The 20828-nt window shown below is 43.5% G+C and overlaps 1 protein-coding gene across 3 annotated transcripts in view; it reads right to left on the bottom strand.

The window, feature by feature from the left end:
- LOC144150949 (uncharacterized) overlaps positions 1 to 20828 on the bottom strand; it is a 63577-nt gene that overhangs the window by 42037 nt on the left and 712 nt on the right. For all 3 annotated transcript variants that reach the window (XM_077682255.1, XM_077682254.1, XM_077682253.1), the window contains exons 2-5: positions 15645 to 16211; positions 15447 to 15557; positions 6851 to 7498; positions 4038 to 4703 (exon numbers count right to left, since the gene is read on the bottom strand). In XM_077682255.1, the coding sequence (XP_077538381.1) occupies positions 4038 to 4703; positions 6851 to 7498; positions 15447 to 15557; positions 15645 to 16211 (1992 nt within the window). The remainder of the gene's footprint in view (positions 1 to 4037; positions 4704 to 6850; positions 7499 to 15446; positions 15558 to 15644; positions 16212 to 20828) is intronic.

Here is a 20828-nt window from a genome sequence, read left to right as displayed (position 1 = left end):
TTACATTGTTCGTAACTGCCACCTTTGCCTGCAAAATAGCAGGCACAAACGTCCCGGCAAAAATATGCTTTACTTCCTAGTAAAGCATATTTTCACAGTTTTAAAACAGCCGGTTTTAATTTTCACTTACATAATTGCCCACTATTTTTCGCATTTGTGCGAAATTTTGTTTAATTTTGATGTCATTAAAACATTTCAGTACAAGCCAATAATAAAACTTAGGCGAGCACACGATTTAATGGCGGTCCATGATAACACCGACGGCCTTGATGTAAGCCGCATAGACGCTAGCGCCAGATTCCTCTCTAGTGTTTATTGTTAGAATCTCTATGACACGGGCCACTTGCCGTTCTTACGAGCGCATTAGCGCATACGCCGTGGTTACAAATCTTGACGGCAGCTAGCGCTCCAGGGACCGCAAGCCACGCGCTAGCGTATTCCCTATAAGAGTGAACCGTACTATAAACCTGACCTCCACAACAAGCTGCAAGAGTTACATCATTTATAGATGATATTTTCTGGTAAGGCAATCAGTCTATTCTATTTTACAGTACAAGGGCCAAACCACCTCTTAAAGTACAACAGTATCAGCGGTATTTTAATTTACCTAATGCTTCGTGCGATCGAGGCAATCCTGTGTATTTTTTAGGCTTACGAGGTAGAGTCTGGTACTGTTCTGTGTTATTGCTACAACCTACCCGTCTTTTACAAGATGTATATTGCATAAGATGTAAAAAGCCATTATATCGCATTGCTCGGTTGTCATTCTCTGTGCAAATGAAGGACCGGTAGTGCTAAGGTCCGCATGTCATTTTAGTCACCGGAGAATATAACACGCAAATAGAAGCACGTCGGCTGATGGTGGTCACTATACTAGATTTACGAAGCTTTGAGTATATAACTGCAATTTTTTGCCCAACAAATACACTGAATCAGAACTCTAGCTTCTTCTAACGTTAACTGCCGTCATATGAAGCAGAAAGGTGTCTTTATTTTCCCGAGCATACGATCGTGCTACAAATATTAGGTTGAGGATCAAAACGCCGCACAGAAAAAATTTATGCTCAATTTGGCATCGGTCTTCACAATTCCTCAGCAGAAGGTTTACTAACCAGAATTTGTTCTTTCCAGAACTCCGTTGTCACCGTTAACACCCTAGTAGCCACAGCCAGCACCGCCTCGAATGGCGCTGTTCAAACCAGCACTCTCAGCTACAACTCCATTGCTCGCGCAGAAAGGAACTGCTCAAACCTACTGTAATGCCAGGGCTAGTGCTTCTAACGCCGGGTTGCCTGCTAAAGCCTCCGCCAACGCCTCCAGCAAAACCTGCGCCAGAGTTTCCTTCAGGGAATCCCCCCCCCCCCTAAACTGCCCATTGAGGCTGGTCTCTAGGCGTGTGGGTGATGCCATTCTCTGTTCAGGAATCTACAGCGTGTATCTACTCGGTGATTTATACTCCTAAATCCAGTTTTCCCCAGTCAATTCGCCCTTCTCGCGTCTCTTCCACTTTCTTTAACGCGTCTCGTCACTTCCGTACACTGAGTGTTTACCTTATATACGGCAGAATTGACTTCGTGATAGATATCGTCAACAACCTAGACCTGTTTGCTAAACGTTTGTGCACAGGCTGTTTATTACTGTCAGTTTTGTGCCTTTAAATTTTGTTCCTGCGGCGACCCTCTCTCTAAGGCTTTAAAATTATTGACTCCCGTATCTTTTTGATCATTTTGAGTTCTAGCCTTCTCTTAATACTTCCTTTATTGTTGTCATGTGGAGAGCAATAAGAGAAATATCATTACCCTCATTCATTTTTACAACGTCCCGCAATCCGAAGACAACTGACTTTATCTCACAAACACACCAAAATACGCGACATAGGTTGCATCGCTAGGCCGATTTGCAGCGTTGGCCATTGCAGGTTTTAATTTCAGTGGTAGCCTACCCCAGTTTATATAATATTAGCACACTAGGCTCTATCTTTTATTTAATCACCGACTTTTTTTATAAATCTCAACTATCTTGCAGCCATGAGTTCAGCCCTCGCATATTTGGAGGGATTAATTGGTGGTAGCTACAGCTGCAGGTAGAATACCTGTGTCTATGAGTACCAGCGTATACATTTAATGACATATAGCAGAGCCTCAGAAAAGTTCAGTAAAGTTTCACAGTTCCTTTGCTTTAATCAAGCGAAGTAAAGCCGGGTTTATTATCGCTAAAGCATCAGCACGCAGCATTAAACGTAGACCTTCCGCAAACGAAAGCTCATATGTGGTACCAAAACTGCGTTATACAAACTGCAGTTTTTGACGCTATCTGCCACTCGTTAGGCGGTGGCTATGAACCACATGCTGATGTTAAAGAATCAAACGCACTGTTTCTGCGAATAATGTGAACTATAGCATAAGAACTCAGTCCTTTTACAAATACCAAACACGGCGACATAGCTCTTTTGCTGCGCACGTGCATCTTTTGCTTTCATGGAGTATCCCCAATCTCAATAAGCCTTCATCTAGTACGGAAAGATCGGGCTCTAAATTATATCAGAATCCAAAGTTACCATTAAATGAGGCACCGTCGTTCTACCTACTATCACTTTTTTACGATTTATGGGGTAAGACAAAACGCCTAAACTTTGCTCAGGGTCTTGTATAGCCATAGTATTCACAATTACATTTCCCCCCCAATAACTTTGTTATGTTAATGTATTCACCCTAACTGAAATGACTGAAATCATGGCCGACGACTTTTACGCCGTATACGTTTTGGAGAACACCAGTCGCGACGAATGGAAGACTTTAGTACATATTTCCTTTTCATCACATCTCTTGTATAGGAAGGTGTGGTTTGTTTATTTAGCCACCACCCAAAAATTGAATTTGACACAATAGAAAACATGGTGGTTATAATATCTTACGTATTGTTTTTGGTTCCATTCTTTGCGGTATCAAAAAATAACCAATTCGAGTGCCACGCATGAAGCCTGACAAAAGGCCGGCCCCCATGTCTGGGAATTTCTAGGTGTGAGTCTTGTTATTTTACAACATAAATAATTGAAGCAGTTACATTGTTGCGGGGATGACCGCGACCAAAAATATACCTCACGCATACTGGAAGAATGAATGGCCATTCAGCGCTCCAGCCTCTACACGATTGTTTACGCATATTCGTTTACATAAAAATCAAAATCAGGATATTCGTTTACATTAGCCTTCAGTGTTTATAGGTCCCGAACGTTTTTCGCAGCGTAACGGCTCTAACCGTCGTCAAACTAAAGGACGGAGATTTCGTAGTTTATAGTTGGTACTTTTATATACAGCAATTTACATAATACATTTCAAACACACAATTGAGTTTTTTCCATAGGTGAAGAAACCTTTTAAGGTATTTCATATTTCAATGCGGTTAACATCCTTCCGCCACCCTTCTTAGTGTTTTACTGACCCTGAAAACTTACCTTTAGTACTTTAGTGTTATCGCTATAAAATGTCTATATTGGTTAAAAAAGCACTCCTGCCCACAGAGTTTAACTTCTCTTTCTTGCTGACTATCTAAGTCCTAATAAAACGCGGGCGGTGTAAGGACGCTCATTTTATTTTTGCCCACGTGAAAAAAAGCGCAAAAATAAAGGGTGGTGAGGATCATTAAGGATTTCAGAACGATATTGCGAAGCTTCGAGTCTCTTCCTGATGAATATCTACTCAAAACTAAGGATTTTTCTGAGCAACTTAAGTTCAAGCAAGGTGGAATGACGCACAAAAGGAACATTTGAAGGCCCCAGTATCTACCTCACCGCGATAAGCGTAAGTGCTCAGGTTGCAACTGAAAATTATTTGAGCATGAACTTTCTAGGCGTGCGGACACTCGAAGGACTGCATGTTTAAATTCGCATGCAAATTCCCATTTTTTATGAACGTTTGCTTAAAAGCCAAGCAAATTTTTGTAACGCTATCTAGAGTTGCATGGCTTTATCTAAATACCTAATATCCGTGATATGCATATGTACTCTGCATGAATTTTTATGGCAAAATTCTACTTACCTGAACTTTGGTTCGGGCCACCGCTGTTGCCACCACCAAAGGAGCCACGGGCCGGACCACGTCCACTGAGGCCGCTTCCCCCAACATTCGACTGCTGACCGTTAGGCCCCGCAGGCAAGTTTCTGCTAGCTCCTACAATACCAGCGCTTGAGCTTGCCATTACAGGACCTCCCGGAGTACCTCCTTGAAATGCTCCTCCTGTATTTCCTCCGCTAACGCCTCCCGGTAAACTTGACGACAGGTCTGGGTTTGCACCGAAGCCTCCATTGACGGCACTGCCCGGACCTTGTCCAGGGCTTCCCCCATGTATCGGTGGATACCCTTGATTGTTTAAATTCGGTTGTTGTGGTTGTTGCGGCTGTCGTTGTTGTTGTTGTTGTAGCAGGAGCTGTTGTTGCAATTGCTGCTGTTGTTGCAGCTGCTGCTGCTGTTGTAGTTGTTGCCGCTGTTGTTGCAGTTGCTGTTGTTGCTGCAGTTGTTGCCGCTGTTGTTGCAGCGACTGTTGTTGCTGTAGCTGTTGCCGTTGCTGTTGCTGCTGTTGTAGTTGTTGCTGGGCTTGTTGTCTTTGTAGTTGTTGTTGGGGTCCTTGTTGTTGTTGCTGCTGCTGCATTTGCTGTTGTGGGTATGGCACAGGTGGTGGTGAGTTTATTCCCGATACGCTTGTTCCTGTTAACAAAAAATGCAAGTTTGTGTAAGCCGACTTCAAAGCAAACAGTTCTAATACACACGTAACATCTGCAGGAAAAGGTATGTATACTTGAAAATAGCTGTTTCGTTTCATTTCGACAGACCCTTGGAGCATAAATGGAAATGGACTGGCTGATTTTAATGTGGTAAAGATTATAATAATAAACAAAGCCCTCTGAATGTCTCCGCAACCAACCAATTCGAAATAATGCAATTGAACTGCAGTAGCATATAACTATACAAAACTATTTTTTTAAAAACTACATAAAGGCATCTGACGTTCCCCGCGATTTCGTGACACCATTCAATACCTAGTAGACATTTTCACTCGCTTAGTTTTAGTGTTAAGAATTTAAAATAATGAACTAGCTCTTATTGTTGTTTGATCCTAAGTGCTAGTCATTTGAAAAAAAATATGGGAATTCTTTTTCCTAATTCTTCAACATTTTGGTCGTTAAGTAGAAAAATACCTTACGCGTAACGTGGATTATTATCAGCAACATGTCCAGGCGCAACCGTGCATAATACGACCACTCAAAACTTCTCAACTATTATGCGATATGCATTCCATGACCAGTATGTCCTAAAGCAAATTAAAAGTGAGAGGTGCTGCCATTAAGTACGTAGCCCGATGGAACTACCTATGTGGAGTGAAAACATTCGACTGGGTGTGTACTGTGACGGGAGAATATAAAAACACTGTGTAACCATCTCATCTTTGACCATAATGGCATTGCGACCAAAATCGTAGTTTGTAAACTTTCTTCTGCCAGAAAACCACTGCCGAACACAAACCATTTTTAGGAGGTCCAAAAGCACCAAAATTTTATGATGCCAACGTATTTATATGATAGTCATCAATATACCGTACATTTTTCTTCTTAAAGAAGGCAAGCGCTGGAAGTTCCCTTCAAACGTTCTTATGCTAGGCGTATATCAATTCATTTTAGTTATTCCGATAACAAACCCGACTGCTCCGATCACCTACTCCAGTTTCCCACAGAACATTCTTCTTAATTTTATTTTCCTTGTTCTTGTGTCTGAGCCTCTCATCACATCAATGCACTGTGTGCTTACTTTATTTATATTCGACATACTCATGTGTGCGTCACCAGCTTGATCTGGTAGGGACACTACGCGCAAATATTTAAGATTGGGCTATCATCATCTTCTATGCCCAATATGATTTCACGTGAATGTCCACGACCCCGCCGCTAAAACAGTAGAAGTCGTTCACAAAATGTTTGTCATGCCGAATGCACCCACTCCACATTTCTCGTTCCCTAACGACCGCGGTAGCTAGCAGTATTTCCGTAATTTGACATTTTAACGCCCTCATACGTCGTTCGGGTGTAGCCTCGCCTCATATCAGGGCATTTCATTTGTTTCCTGAGGGTACTCTAATGGAATAATACTGCCGTCGCTTAGACGCGTTCTTGTGCTTAACATGGCCACGCTGGGACTCTACGGCAGAGCCAGAGGTTTTAGCACCTCTCGTTTACTCCTTTATTCTGCGCCCGCTTGATCACAAGATAACACGCATGGCTTCAGGCTTAGCTATGTAGGATGGCTCATGTTTGACAAGAATAATATACTCCTCTCACTCTATCTAGTAGTATAGTGACACTCACAAAAATGAGTCTTCATACTGCAATGTTAGATCTGGCAAGATATTTACTTCTTTCAATCAAATTTTGCCTTTTCTCACAATAAAAAGGCTGTCGTCTGCTACCCTTCTCAATCAAATTAAAGTGCCAACGTTTCACAGACGTTTTCTTGTATATAAAGCAAATAAAGTGCATTTGGCAATCGTTCATGCTTTCGGAGAATAAAGCTAACCGTAAACTATATCACTGGGGAAAATCTATATGCCGAAGTGAGTGACAGTGCCACAAATCATTACCTTTACCTATATTAAAGAAACAAAAGATGATACTAAAGCGCGTGATTCAGAAAACGCAATTTTTGGTGCATTAGAATTAGGCTAAAATAGTAGGTTTAAGTTGTCAAGCTTTAATTGAATGGCGCCCGCAAAGCATTTGATTCGGGCAGGCGCTTAATGCCTCTGAAAACTATTACACAATTGAGTGGCATTCGATGAATTTACAACGAAAAATCTTTCTCACCTGAAGTAAAATCACCGCTGCCACCAAGCACAGAGCCAGGGACAGAACTACCTCCAGGAAGTCCTGGTGCCCCAACGCCAATTGCGGCACCAGAGGTCCCTGCCGAAACGCCTCCCATGCTAGCGCGACCAGCTTGTGTGCCAAATCCTTCTGGTGATCTCCCTCCAAAACCTGCGCTGCTCATCCCTTCCCTCGAGCTTCCACGAAAACTTGACCCTAAGCTGGGACTGAGGTTTCCACCAAAACCATTGCTCGAACCTGTTCCGGACATTCCGCCAGGTCCAGTTTGATAGCTTTGACTTCCTGAACTCTGCGGTTGTGGTTGTTGCTGTGGTGGCTGCTGCTGCTGTTGTAGTTGCTGTTGTTGTTGTAGTTGTTGCTGTTGTTGTAGCTGCTGCTGTTGTAGTTGCTGCTGCTGTAGCTGTTGCTGCTGTTGTTGCTGTTGTAGTTGCTGTTGTCGTAGTATTTGGTCTTGTTGTTGTTGCTGCTGCTGTTGTTGTAATTGTTGTTGTTGTTGTTGTTGTTGTAGCAGTTGTTGCTGCTGCTGTTGTTGTTGCAATTGCTCTTGTTGTATCATTGGTTGTTGGTCTTGTGGCTGTTGCTGTTGTAATTGTGGTCCCGCTGGTGGTGGTCCATATATGCCGTTTGCTGCAAAGAAACAGGAAACAGAAAGCCTTCATGAGCTATTTCTTTATACGTTATGTTAATATACAGCTTTTTATTCAATAATATCTGCGTTAGAAGAATTATAAAACAACAAATCGCTAAAGCCTTTTTTCGCCTAAAATTATCCTGTTCATGTCGAAATTTCCGCGTTCAGTAATTTTGCGCCCTTAAAATAACACGTCAATGATGTTGCAACGCATCCCACTCTAAATACTAGAAAACAATCATACATTGCAAAATTTTTTCTGTGTCAGATAAATACAAAATATTGCTTCACTGTGCCTAACAAGGACGGTTTTTGAACCCGAAGCTTCCTTGTGAAGGTTTCCTTGGTGGTCGTCTGAGTTTGAACTTTGACTCTCAGGTGATTTGCACATTGGTTCATTGAGTTTCAACTTGGGCTCGCACAGAGGTTGATCTGTTGATTGACGCGGTTTCCCCTTGTTCCTTCGACATTTGATATCGCGCGAAGAAATCTTCGCGTCGAACCATCGACGTCGTTACACAGAAGGGTACATGATTTTTCTAATTTTGCACGTCCACGAACCCCTCTCCAAATCCAAACTGCTCCGAGCCTGTCAGAATGCTGTATCGGATAGACATCGGCTTTATAACGTGACGGGCTCAGGTTCAATTCTGACCATGGGAAGCATTTTTTTTTCACTTCAACCACGGTTATCATCATCGTCAAAAAAGGTGGCTTTCCTGCAGTATGTTTTAGACGTAACGAACTCCGTCAGTGAGATCCGGAACACTACACTTTAAAAAGCAGTTAATTAGGACGTCTACAAAGCTCGCACAGTTACTACATTTTTTCGTGGCAATTGTCAATACTGAATGAACATGGTCAAACAGCTTCATCCCATATCAGAAGAATATACGTTGATGCACAGAACAGAAAATGCTTATACCTGTTTTACAAGTTTAATTAGGCCACACAGTAGCTCAGAGAGGGGAGCAAAAAGCTGTCACTAACCTCTGAATGCCCTGCGAGGGACAACAAAGCATTCTAAAACCTACATTACAACAAAATGTGTACATTAGATGCATTTTTAATATGTGATTCGCGAAATATATTGTTGATATTGGAACATCAATTGGAAGACACACACTTATCTTTTTTTAATTGCAGCACCATTTCAGAAAAAAAGGCGCACACAAAAAAAACTGTTCTGAATGTGAAGAAAAAATGGCACAGCTTATCTATCCAATCTTCAGGCGTGGCTTTCTCTCTCTCAGCTTCTTTCTGCGTACCTTATAAATATGCTATGCCAAAAACAAGGCGTATACTAAAACAGCTGAGCGCACGCAGTCAATGTTATTCTACGTCTTTTAGCGTTTTAGCACTGTTTCCTCGCCTTATAATGAGGCGGCAAACATTCTATGCGCTAATTATCACGGTGCATACGGCGTTTCACATTGGTTGCTATGTCATCTGTTGCGTAGAATGCAGGGAAATCGCCTCAGTGTGCTAACCGGTACAACAAGTGTTATTTATCAAACATTGTTATATTTTACTTCCTGTTGAACATTCGTCTTGCCAGAAGGCATATTTGCTCCAAAAACCACCCCTCAAACTTTTTCATTCTTCTCTGTGTAATATACTAAAGTTTGATGTGACCTAAACAAATATTAGGTCATTCAAGAGAATAACGGAAAGCTATATTACTATAAGAAATAAAACATAGTGTTGACTTTTACGCTAGAGTTAGCTCGTGTTAGTGTTAGCTAGTGGTATTTTTAGGCTACTGGTGCAATCATTTGACGCGGTGACAAATCTACCAGTGAGCCCGTCGGCAGAATGACCACCTGTTCCTGTTACAACGGCATGTTCGTTCCCCTACCCGTTCGTTCCTTATTCTTCGCCGTACCCGCCTGTAATTTTGGCACACTGGGTGCTTCCATTACTGAAATCCTAATCTACAGTTCTGTAAAAACTATCAACAGCGTCATCCGACAAGAAAGCTATGATTTAATATATGTGCATGATTATGCTACATTTAACTTGAACATCTTGTTTTGTTTAATCCCAATTACAGGGCCCTCTAACTTTCTCTGTTTTGTTACTTCACTCTCCGCGCTAGGTATTTGCGGATCCAAGTTGGCACCCTATTTTCGTTATCACCACAATATTGCCACATTGAACACGAAAGCTCACGCCAACTGAGTGGGTTTAAACCCCCGCGTCCAAGGAACGCAGCCTCCACGTAAAATGGTCAACGACTCAAACAGTGAAAAAAACATATAAGGTATACGCTCGCACTTACACAAAATTTCTCATGAAAGCTCTTGCTAACAAATGCTAGATGTTGAGTTATAAAAATTCGACACATTTCGGCTAGGCACGAATTTGAACCAGGGGACTTCAGAATTCAAAACAACCAGGAATCGCCTACTAAACACAGCTCGGTTATGGTAGCTGACTAAAGTTAGATTTTGCAAGGATGAACATTTAGGTGCTGATTTGTACAAAAAACTAGCGCTGTTGTTCTTGTTGATGTGCCGCGCCCCGCTCTTAAGAGCATTTAAACGAGACCAAATCACGTAGACTGCTCACTTACAAAAAGGTTAAGAATTGACCGAAAAGAACGTTTTATAGTAAAAAAATCACGGGTGTAGCAAATTTTTTGGAGCTGCTGGGAATCGAACCCATGTCTTTCGCACCATAAACTGTGATTCCACTTCCTGGTTACTGAGGATGACCTGCGGAAGTACTTTATAGGTTGCTCAAAGGAACAAAATTAATGTATGAAGCACACCAGTATGTTCCGCTGGGTGGCTTGAGAAAGTGGCGGGCTTGAGCCCACACGGGAACAGCATCTCCCTTCCGTTTAGAGTAATATTTTTGGAAATGCAAACAAGGGTATGTGGCCTACTCATAATATTCGAGAGGAAGGAAGACACTAATACAAAGCATGATGACTAATTAAAAGGCGTGCTCTTAAATACGACTACAATGCTTTCGCAGCCACTAGCCTCCAGGGGTGCTGAGATGTAATGTTTCCGCGACTTCATGCCGTCACTGATACTCGCAACTTCGCCGGGAGGGAGACAAAAAGAATATGAAAATAAAATTGGTTCCCGTGTAGAGCTACCTTATCCAAATCAGAAATATTGCGCAAGCTTTCGAAAACTACTGAAGATTGCGTGAAACCAGAGCCGACACAAGTCGACTTCCTTGCGCACCCTTCATGCCATAACGGGGACTTGTTTGTAGAACTTGCGGCCACTGACCAACCCCACCACCGACAAACATGATCTTGCAATTTCAGTGGTGCCTCCAGTTCGCGTTCTAGCATTACTTGACCCTCGATATACGGTTAACAAGGTAATCATTCCGTTTTGTCCCCAAATTTGACATTACTGGTGTTCGACAGCGCAAAAATAATGGTTTAATGCTATTTTTATTTATTGCTTAGGACAGAACGCTACGCACTTTAATTTGGTTGAGGTCATTACAAAGAGTTATTCTATAAAACTGAACTTTTTGCTTTCCTTTGCAGGCCATTTTTATGCTACGAAGGGGTTGAAAGGATTCCACTTGCATGTTTAAGTTGCAGTCCTTCGACTGAGGGCGTGCGGTTAACGTTGCAGGTGAGAAATCTAAGAAATCTTTAGCAACCACGGCTCTGTTGGTTACATAACTACTGCTTACCACTTGATTTGATTAATTGTAGGTTTTAACGCGCCGACGCAAAGCAGGCGATGAGGCGCGCCGTAGTGGAGGGCTCCGGATTAATTTTGACGATGTCGGGATCTTTACATGGGCCAAAATCTCGTTCACACGGGCGTTTTTGCTTTTCGCCCCCATTAGAAAAGCGGCCGCAGTGGACGAAAATCGAACCAGCGTTCTCGTGTAGCAGCACAACGCCTCAGCCACTGAGCCACAGCGGCAGGTCCTGCTGCTAACCACCGGCTTTATAACTATAGGTAATGTTGAGGAAACTGAAATACAACAAGCGGTTTGCACCGTCACGCGGGGGCATGAGCGTAGCCCGCCTTGTGGGCAGTTGTCTCGTCAACCACCCAGTGATCGGGCGACTTGCTCTATGACATTCACGCCCCCTATGCGACATCTTGTGCCCTGTTAGCCTGCAGCCCAAAGGCATGAGAAGGCCTGACTGGAGGCCACGAGCATTGAGGCATGCATGGCCCTGGATTCATTTAAATCCACGTGACTCAAAGGGCTTTGTCCTCGACCACTGCCTGCCACCTGAGCTCGGGATGAGGTCACGCGGTCGCCTTTATTGGCCGGACAATTTTCCATGCAAAAGCTTCTTCGCTGCCGTGAATATGAGAGATGCTATCACAAGGGGCCTAGCTAAATCCCAGTCACTATTGAATGATCCAAACACGCCGACCGTCGGGCTACGCACGCACCTGTGCGCCGTCAGCAGCAAGCAAAAATACACGATGAGCCGTGACAATAGCATCAAAGAGGACATCGACTTGGACTAATTGGGTACTGACTTGATTGCCGCGTATGAACTTGGCCCCAAGGTTATCAGGACACGCACGCCCGTCTACGTCGCCTGACCCTCCGTGGTTAATTTCTATAAAACTGCGGGGGATACCGGAGGACCAAGCAGTGACTTTACCATTATAAGGCACAGAAACAGGGCTGCGTTATCCGGTTATAGTAAGACGACAGCAGAAGCTGATGAGGTTGTGGAAGTGCAAGCTGCGTGTGAGTACGACATCTGTGGCTTACGTCTTCACAACTACAGAGGAGTTTTATAGTCCGGAGGAACTCCTGAGTTGAGCTACATATCTCATCGAGAAAGTACTGGGCGTGCCTCGGTGCTCCCGACGTCCTCACGGAGGACCAGGCCAGCGGTCTCTTTAAGGGCAACGCCACCACTACCTACGATGGCGCATGTTACTCGGACTGGCGCAGAATATTGTGCCCCGACAGCCCGGATGTCACTATGGCTCTTGTGTGGCGGTCGCATGAGCCGATGGATGCCACTAGCAGTTTTTTTTTTGCAACCTGAAAGACGCAGGCCCGCTGAAACGTCCACTGGCGTCGGCGCTCTCAGCATTCTCCGCCATAATTCCAAGCATCAAACTGGCTTTAGGATCCCGCGAGCCTCCAAACAAACCCGGTGGTGGCGGACTCGTGAACGGTAACAGGGCAGCCTGATGGACATTTGGGAGGCTCCTTGAAGGCTCCATATCCACCGCCACATTTGTTGTTATGGAGGCACGGTGGCACAGCTCACGACCACGATGAGTGGAGCACTCAACGATAATGGGTATTCACCTGTGCCCACCTGCCTGCCATGCTCCCCTGCTCCGGCTGCGTGCGTGCCTGCCAAGGGGAAAACAAGCCTGAGCTTGTCAGTAAAACAAGGCGGCCCAGCAGTGAAATTTCTCTATAATACCGACGGCTACAGCGGACCAGTTGGAAAGCTGTACTGCCTGTCGAGTTTGTAGTTATTTTAAATTTGCTACAGCGGGAACAGAAACAGTGCTCGTCCCGTCATTTTTGTGTCGTTTTTTCTCTTCGCGTTCTAGCTATTTTAAAAAATAGGAGGCACGAATGGCGGAGGATGAAGTAAAATGAATCGCCCTAATGCTGACTACGGCCAGAATGTGGTGCTCACGGACCATCAGAAAGGCTCCATTAGCAAGTCTTAGGGGTTACGCGGAGGATGGTGCAGAGAAGGCCCCAGCGATCGAAGAATTCTGCTGCAGCAAGCCTGAGCAAGCGGGAAAAATTACGCTGAAAAAATGATGGTGGCTGGCCTCTTCCTATGGTGTCTAGTGCTTTCCGTGACTAGGCAGAAGCGCATCATCCGCGACAGGTGACAGCCCCTATACTGATGAGCGATTACACAGTACGCTACTTTGGGGTTATCCTAACGTTTATGCACAACCTGGACTTCAAAAAATGAGGGCATAGTGCCGTAAAATGAATACTGCTGAAGTTAACCCGGGAAGGAACCCTCGTCAAGATTTCCAACATTGTATCTCCCACAAACTACGAGAGTGCGATCGAAGCAGAAATCTGCAAAGTCACTCGGAGGGATACCTGTCTTTCTTTTTGTGAGCACGGTGAAAAACGGGCTACTGGAGCTCTTGTATATCACCAGGAACATTCGCACCGGCCAGCTGCTCATGATATGAACCTCGTATTCTAGGTATCTACAGCTTCCACGTTCAACAATATAATGCCATCGCCGGGCACTGTCGAGATGGCATACGTCTGGTCATTTGAGGAAATCCAACTTGACATTTTGAAGAAAATTGCGTTGAGTTTTATGTATCTAGGTATCCTCAACTCTGTGGACGAACTCGGGATGGAGGCAAAAAGGCACGTATGCTGGTGCCGGCTCCATAACTTCTTTTTTCCGGTTTTTACCTGCAGCCCTTTCGTCGCGGTGCTCTGGCTCACTCATTGGTAGAGACAGTGTTTCTGATCACGGGTTTTGTCGATATACATTGGTGCAATACCTGTTCTCACCAACAGCTCCCAATTTGTTTTTATAGTGATTGCCTGTGCACCTTGGCGGTGGGGGAGCGTGTCGGCGATGAGAAGGAATAAACAGCGCGCAACTGCACCTAAATCTACTTACCCGCTTTGAAGGCAACTGCCTAGCAATCCTCAGAAACGTCTTAACTGCTGCGTCGTGCTTACGTCTCTTCCCTTTCTTTTCTTCGCTTTTCACGAGTATTACTTCGACAAGCTGGCTAGCAGCAATCCACATTTCCAAGCCAAGAAGAGTGCTCGCAGTGGAAAACACGAAAATTGCCAATGCTGGCTTCTTTGACTACGACAACCGGCAATGCTCTCATCCAACGTTGCGAATCACCGGACGCACCAAGGCGATAGAAATGCTTGCTTTGCATGCGCATCAGGATGCGCTCTCTTAACTACCTGCGCGAAGTTTGCTCCTTTGGTGCGAAGTTTGCGAAGTTTATTACGCTTCGGAGAGCCAATTATTGTCGGTCCAATTTGGGAAATTATTACGCTTCAAAGTACCAATGATTGGTGGTCCAGTCAGCCCTTTGGCTGTGACCACCAAATGTCACTGAAAATCTCTAAGTTTACCACGGCGTGTCCACGCCACCCATGAGGCGCGGGGACTTGGGTGAGAGCGATCCATCAAAAGCTACGACGGAGGCTGCAAGCGCATGCGCAGATAATCTATGGAAAGGTTCATATATGCGGCAGCTCCCCCAGAGTCAAAGCTGTACTCCACAAGGACATGTTCTACTCACGGGGTGCCACGTTAACCTGTAGTAGGGCATGATTCAGGCTAATTCCTTTTCCATTCTGCAGGGTGCCGCGTTAGTCCAGGTGTTAGCGCACTTGCCCCCTTCCTTAGGGACACATGTTTAAATCTCTCAGGAAACCGAATGAATCATCCTTTATACTTTTCTCTTTACAGCGGTGTCCTTTTTGGTACTATTCGTTCTCACGGACGACCAGGTTACCATTCGCATTTACAAATTTATTGTCACGCTCCAAACCCACTGTTGGAACAAGAATGTTGTAGCCATAACTATTCAAATTATGCAAACAATATTGATGTGTTAAACTTACGTTTGAGGGGCGTAATTTGCTGTCCCTCTAAGTTGAAAAGTGCGGACGCTACTAACGTTCATAATCTTAATCTGCCTCACGTCAATAAACTAGGCAAGCAACGTAAATTTGTGGACTGTTCACTTTTTTTCTAAATTATTATTCGAAGCTTCGGCGGCCTCAAGATGCATATAAATCAACCAAATAGAGTGTCATTACTAACAAACAAGCACAACTTTCGGAGCTCTACACTCCGGATTCTTTTCTAGGTTTCAGTATAGCATTACAGTTCAAAATTCTAATATCACCTCATTTCATGCAAAGTGGAACCCTGAAGCATTCAATTATTTATCAATAACTGTGTGATGCTCGATGCATTTTCGCCGTCACATTTTTACTGACCTGCAGCCGGGTTACCAAGGGCACCACCGTTGCCACCACCCAAGGTGCCAGAGCCAGGAACACCTCCAATTGCTCCGGTTTCCACGCCGCTTGAAAGCTGTCCGACATTTCCTGCACCAGATTTTGCGCTGAAAACGTCTTCTTACCTTTCCCCAGGACCCCCATTGGGGACGCTTCAGCTAAACTTTCTCGCAATACCTGCGCTTGCCACTTCACTCCCTCCTCTCGGGACTCCAAGACCGGCTCCTTGCACTGAGCCAACCCCTCCTCGCAGTCCTCCTATAAAAGCATCGCCCGAAACTCCTCCACGACTTCTGGATGGCTGTGTTTGAAATCCCTGAGCGGCGAAACTGGGTTGTGGTTGTGGTTGTAGCGGTTGTTGCTGCTGCTGTAGTATTTGTTGTGGTAGTATTTGCTGTGGTATTTGTTGTTGGGGTTGTGGTAGCTGTTGCTGCTGTAGTTGTAGTTGTTGCTGTTGCTGCTGCATTTGTTGTTGCTGCACCTGTTGTTGCTGTGGTATTTGTTGTTGGGGTTGTTGTGGTAGCTGTTGCTGCTGTAGTTGTAGTTGTTGCTGTTGCTGCAGCTGCTGTTGCTGTTGTTGTAGTTGTGGTTGAGTTAGTCCTTGTGATGGTGGTTGTACCATTTGGGGGGGTGGCTGTTGTGGTATTTGTTGTGGTATCTGTTGTGGTTGTTGCTGTAGGCCTGGATAAGGTAGCATTTGTTGTTGTTGCTGTTGTGGTTGATAAAATCTTCCAAAGCCGTTTCCTGCAACAAACAGGAAATGCAAAATTGGCAACCACTTTTTGAAGCAAAAACGGTGAATTCCAGATTTAATAAAAAATACACATAAATAAGTATATTGTCAGAAATCATTTACTTTCTCTTAAATTACTCCTGTGAACCAGATGGGCATTTCGCCGGCAAAATAGACGTGAAGACAAAAATAAGATTTGTCGTTCGGCAAGGCTGCGGCTTTTCTTCACAATAAATTCAGTCACTTGAAGGCATTGATACAATTATCCTTTAGTAGTCTTGTAAGGAATATGACGCACCTCGGCTGCATGACGGCACAGGCTCCCATGCTGAACCAAATTTCTGACAAAACTACAGAAGATTGCAAATATTGGTGCCTTCCGGTGACTGCGTTCATGGCGAACAAGGGAGCCGTAGCCCTCCTGAAACGTCGTACTTTATTCCTGACTTGTTCACTTACCCAGTTTCTCATTTCGTAGTATGCTACCAATAGCTAGTATGCCCTTCAGCCCTAGACTTCGAGATTTAACGTCTGTTAAAAGTTATATTCAACAAAATCTGCGATTCCCTATTTTAATTGCAACCGACTAGTACAACCAACCCAAAATTTGTTTGGTATGATATAACTACGTAGGGTCTCCTTATTTAGATAAGAGCCAAATTTCATATGGAAGTAATACCGTGGGTCATTTGGATCCTCTACTTAGTGGCAGCAGCGCGAAAATTTCGCAAGGTGAGGACAGACACGAACAGACGCAAGTCAGACACGCAGCCCTGCCAGTGTTCCTCCACTTTAGTCTTCCCGCTTCTGTATCGGCGTTAAAACGATGTACGTTTACCCATTTATCAAGTTTTCCAGAGTGAAGATGAGAATATTTACCCCTGAAATTATGTATTCAAGAGCAATGGCCGAGCCTTCACGTCAAGACTAAGTCACGAATTTGGCTATTGGCGAGTGCAAGTCTGCACTGTAGTGCAAAAAAAACTTCACGCAGAATCGAGACACATAATTGCCATGCCCGGTGCTGAGATATTTTGGTTTCCGAGTCAATACACGGTTTCATATTAAAGCAAAGCGCATTACCACCTTAATCAAATACAGAGCTTCCCTGTACAGCGCTCACATCATCGTTTCGCGTAATCACACTTCTAGTAGGCGGAAGAAGCACGCGATGTTTGGCCAAGATTAAATTCTCATTCACTTATTCTGAAGTTGCATAATCTACAGCACTTGTGTTGGGTTCCTGGTAAATATATGCGAGATTTTCGCTGTGGAACACTAAGTAAAAGCCGCAAAATACGCTTAGCTGCGGACGAATTAATTGTGGCTCAGACAGAATGCGAATGACATGAAGTAAACAATTTGGGAGGGAGTTCGGAAACTCAGGAAATTCAGTTCGAAAAGGGTGCTTAAGAAGACGAAGACTATAGCAGAAAAAGCCACAGAACATAAAGAGGGAGGAATTGCAGTGCTACCATATGTTGATAAAGTGTCGCGTTATCTAAATACGATTGCTTAACGTGTGCAAGATTTTGTTGTTTTCCGTCTCTTGTAACATCCTTTGGCTGTCCACTCAAGATAATAGAGAAACACCTCTTGTTCCCGCCGGTAGGAACAGGTACCAACGATGGTTCATTCGATGGGCTTCAAACCTTGTTTATAGCGTCCCTTTATTGTCTAGCGAAAATATATATGACAAACGTGGAAATGCGTGAATGAGATTAAGAGAGGATAGTTACGTCATGGAGAAATGTATCAATGGTCATCCCGGCAAACATTGCAGAAGCTATAGGTGCACACCTATCTTCGATTGCACCAGAATAGTGGACAACAAGAGCGAAGAACGTACAAGATCTACTACTGATGCTTACAAATAGCAGAAAAAGAAAAGTCCCTCTTCTGTCGCATTAGCGCCCAAAAAATTGCCTGTCCCAACAATTTGTAGAGAATGGTGGCCCTGTTATTATGACAATATTATTACATTGTGGTCCTGTCATATGTCCTTCTACTTCTTTTCGAGTCATGATAACTGTCATGTTTAAGTGACAGAAGTCACAGCAATTACTTAGTTCGGACTCAGCGCTTGAATATCCCGCTTTCCCGTTTGTTGCTCTGTGAATTTGGGAATATAGAATAATTTAGAATACTCACTTGCCGGAACACCAAGGTTGGCTACGTGACAGAAAAAAGCGCCACTCGCAAGAACTAGACCCACATTTTCGAGGGCATGAGTAGTTTAAAAATTAGTTTGAGTTCTACCATCTATCTTATAATGGTTAATGTTATCGTAGTTTTGTAAATTTTTTGGCTACAACAAATACAATAAAACTATGGCTCGTGTGTTCTCAACGCACTATCACTCTTGCTAAAAGTACTGCCGAATATCGCCTATGACGCGCTTTTCCTCAAATTCGCTATCAAATGACATCCGTCATCCAGTCACAAGTTCTTGAACTATACTATATTCAGCACTGTTAGTACTTTGTGCAAGCGTGATATGTTTCCGATTTATAATGAAGATTTACATTTCGCATGAATCGCACTTCAGGAAGATATATTGTTGCGGATAGCTGTGAATACCCAATCCAGTGAACCTATCGTAAGTGTACTCATAAACGACCAAATGGTGACGTTTTTTCGTGTGTAATTTGTTTGCAATTTTGAAGTATCTTCAACTGGTGGTTTTTTATATATATTTATTCACGTAAACAAACAAATGCACCAAGCTAGCCGCAGAACTCCATATTTTCTTCTCACAGGGCGTTTTCAGTGCTTATTCATTTCGTTTGTGACTGCATGTATGAGTTTCTGAAGCAATATATGAACTCTCAGCTGTGTCGAGTAAATACAAGTAATCAATAAACAACGTCTTTTTATGGGGCAATAAAAGATGATTCATGCCTTTATATTTCATCATATTTTTGTTCTTTGAAACGTTCTTACGCTCACTAACCGATAGTACTACCGGCAGAGTATTAAGGATGGTGAAATTTGAATAGCGGTTAGGACAAAAGCAACACCTAGGAGAAAGATGTCAGTGTGTAATCTGCCAGGAACCGCGAAGTCTAAACGTAGTATTACAATAAAGTTGTATTAGAGTTGAAGTGCACGCAGCATATCCATGAAAGTGTTTCAACGTTCCATGCAGTAAGCAATCCGCGCCCCATTTTCTACCGCCTTCCCCACAAAAATATACGATGTGCGCTAATGGAAGTGTAAGGAGAAATTTATACATACAATATTTTCCGTTTTGTTTCAGTTTGGCACATGTACAAAACCAACCCCGATATTCCCGCACGTTTTAGCGCAGGGAACCTTTTAACGAGTGAGCTTTAGAGATGTTTGGTACCAGGCATGAAGCGAATATTTCGGTCAGGTTGTTCGCATGACGGCGAACTCGGCGAACTGTTTTTTACACAAAATTTTGATGTTAAAAACGGCACAAGAACTTAATTCCGAATCGTGTTCGTAATAGCCACAAAATCTATTTAGCACTCATCGAACTACCCTCTGTCCGGCATATTTACCCCCTGTCTGGAAATATGGGGCCTTTGTTTCCGCAAAGCCTATATATAGGAAGCGTTCTGTGCCGAGATCAGTATTTTTAGTCACCCGTTGCTAAGTCAGGCACACATTTAAAAGCGCTATCAATGAACTACGCCTGTGTATTGTGGTTGCAAGTCGTTCCTAAAAACAGGCAATTTCAAATCAAATAAAATCAAATCAGTTTATTCCAACACAAAGTGCTGGGGACCGTAAACAAAAAGCCTCAGAAAGAGCTCGACAGGGTCCACGGCCCCAATACGAAGCAGATGCAACCAGAACAGACATAAAATTTACAATAATGTAACACCTGGTTGATTAGCAGTCATGGTATTTAATAAAATTTACACATTCAACACATCATGAAATTCACACGCACGGTGCATCATAAAATTCACATACATAAAACGGATGATACAGGAACAGTCTCATATACATGGTACATTGTTCAATAGAAATGGCTACTGATAACATAGCATTTGTTCACCGTAATTTGGTCGGTTCTTCGGTATGTGCCAGCGGTCAACTCGGCGAATATTTCTCGGGTACATTTTAGGCTGAAGTCTGGAAACACTGCATAGTACGTTATTATTTCTCTTTAAATTGGTTTGGTAGCGTTTGAGTGGCAAGGATTTATAGAAATGGGTCACTGGTAATAACTTCATATCTTCAAAAAAGGAGCTTATATAACTATCGTATGCTGCGTTCATGACGATGCGAACTGTTTTTTTGTACTTTGAAAGGTTTAGCAATATTCGCCTGAGTTGTTGTTCCTCATACCAAGTTACAATACTGCAAATGCGATAAAAATATGGCCCGATATAGCACAAGCTTCACACCTTTGGGCGAAAAAAAACGTAAGTTTAGAAAGAACACCAGTAATGCGAGAAAATTTTGATCACACGAGGTCAACATGAGCACTCCACGACTTGTGTTGCTCAAACACTACTCCAAGACATTTCACCATAGGTACAATTTCAATTTATGAATTACCTAGTTTTAGCCTGTGCTGGCAGTGAACTGTACCATTTCTTGGTCAAAACAGGACTGCTTTAGTTTTGTTTGCAATAATTTTCAATGAATTC

The sequence above is a fragment of the Haemaphysalis longicornis genome, unplaced genomic scaffold, assembly GCF_048455015.1.
Source record: "Haemaphysalis longicornis isolate Haplotype H1 unplaced genomic scaffold, Haemaphysalis longicornis Haplotype H1 scaffold_81, whole genome shotgun sequence".
In the NCBI taxonomy this organism is placed as follows: Eukaryota; Metazoa; Arthropoda; class Arachnida; order Ixodida; family Ixodidae; genus Haemaphysalis; species Haemaphysalis longicornis.
The sequence above is the reverse complement of the archived record's forward strand: the minus strand, read 5'-3'. Positions and strand labels throughout refer to the sequence as shown.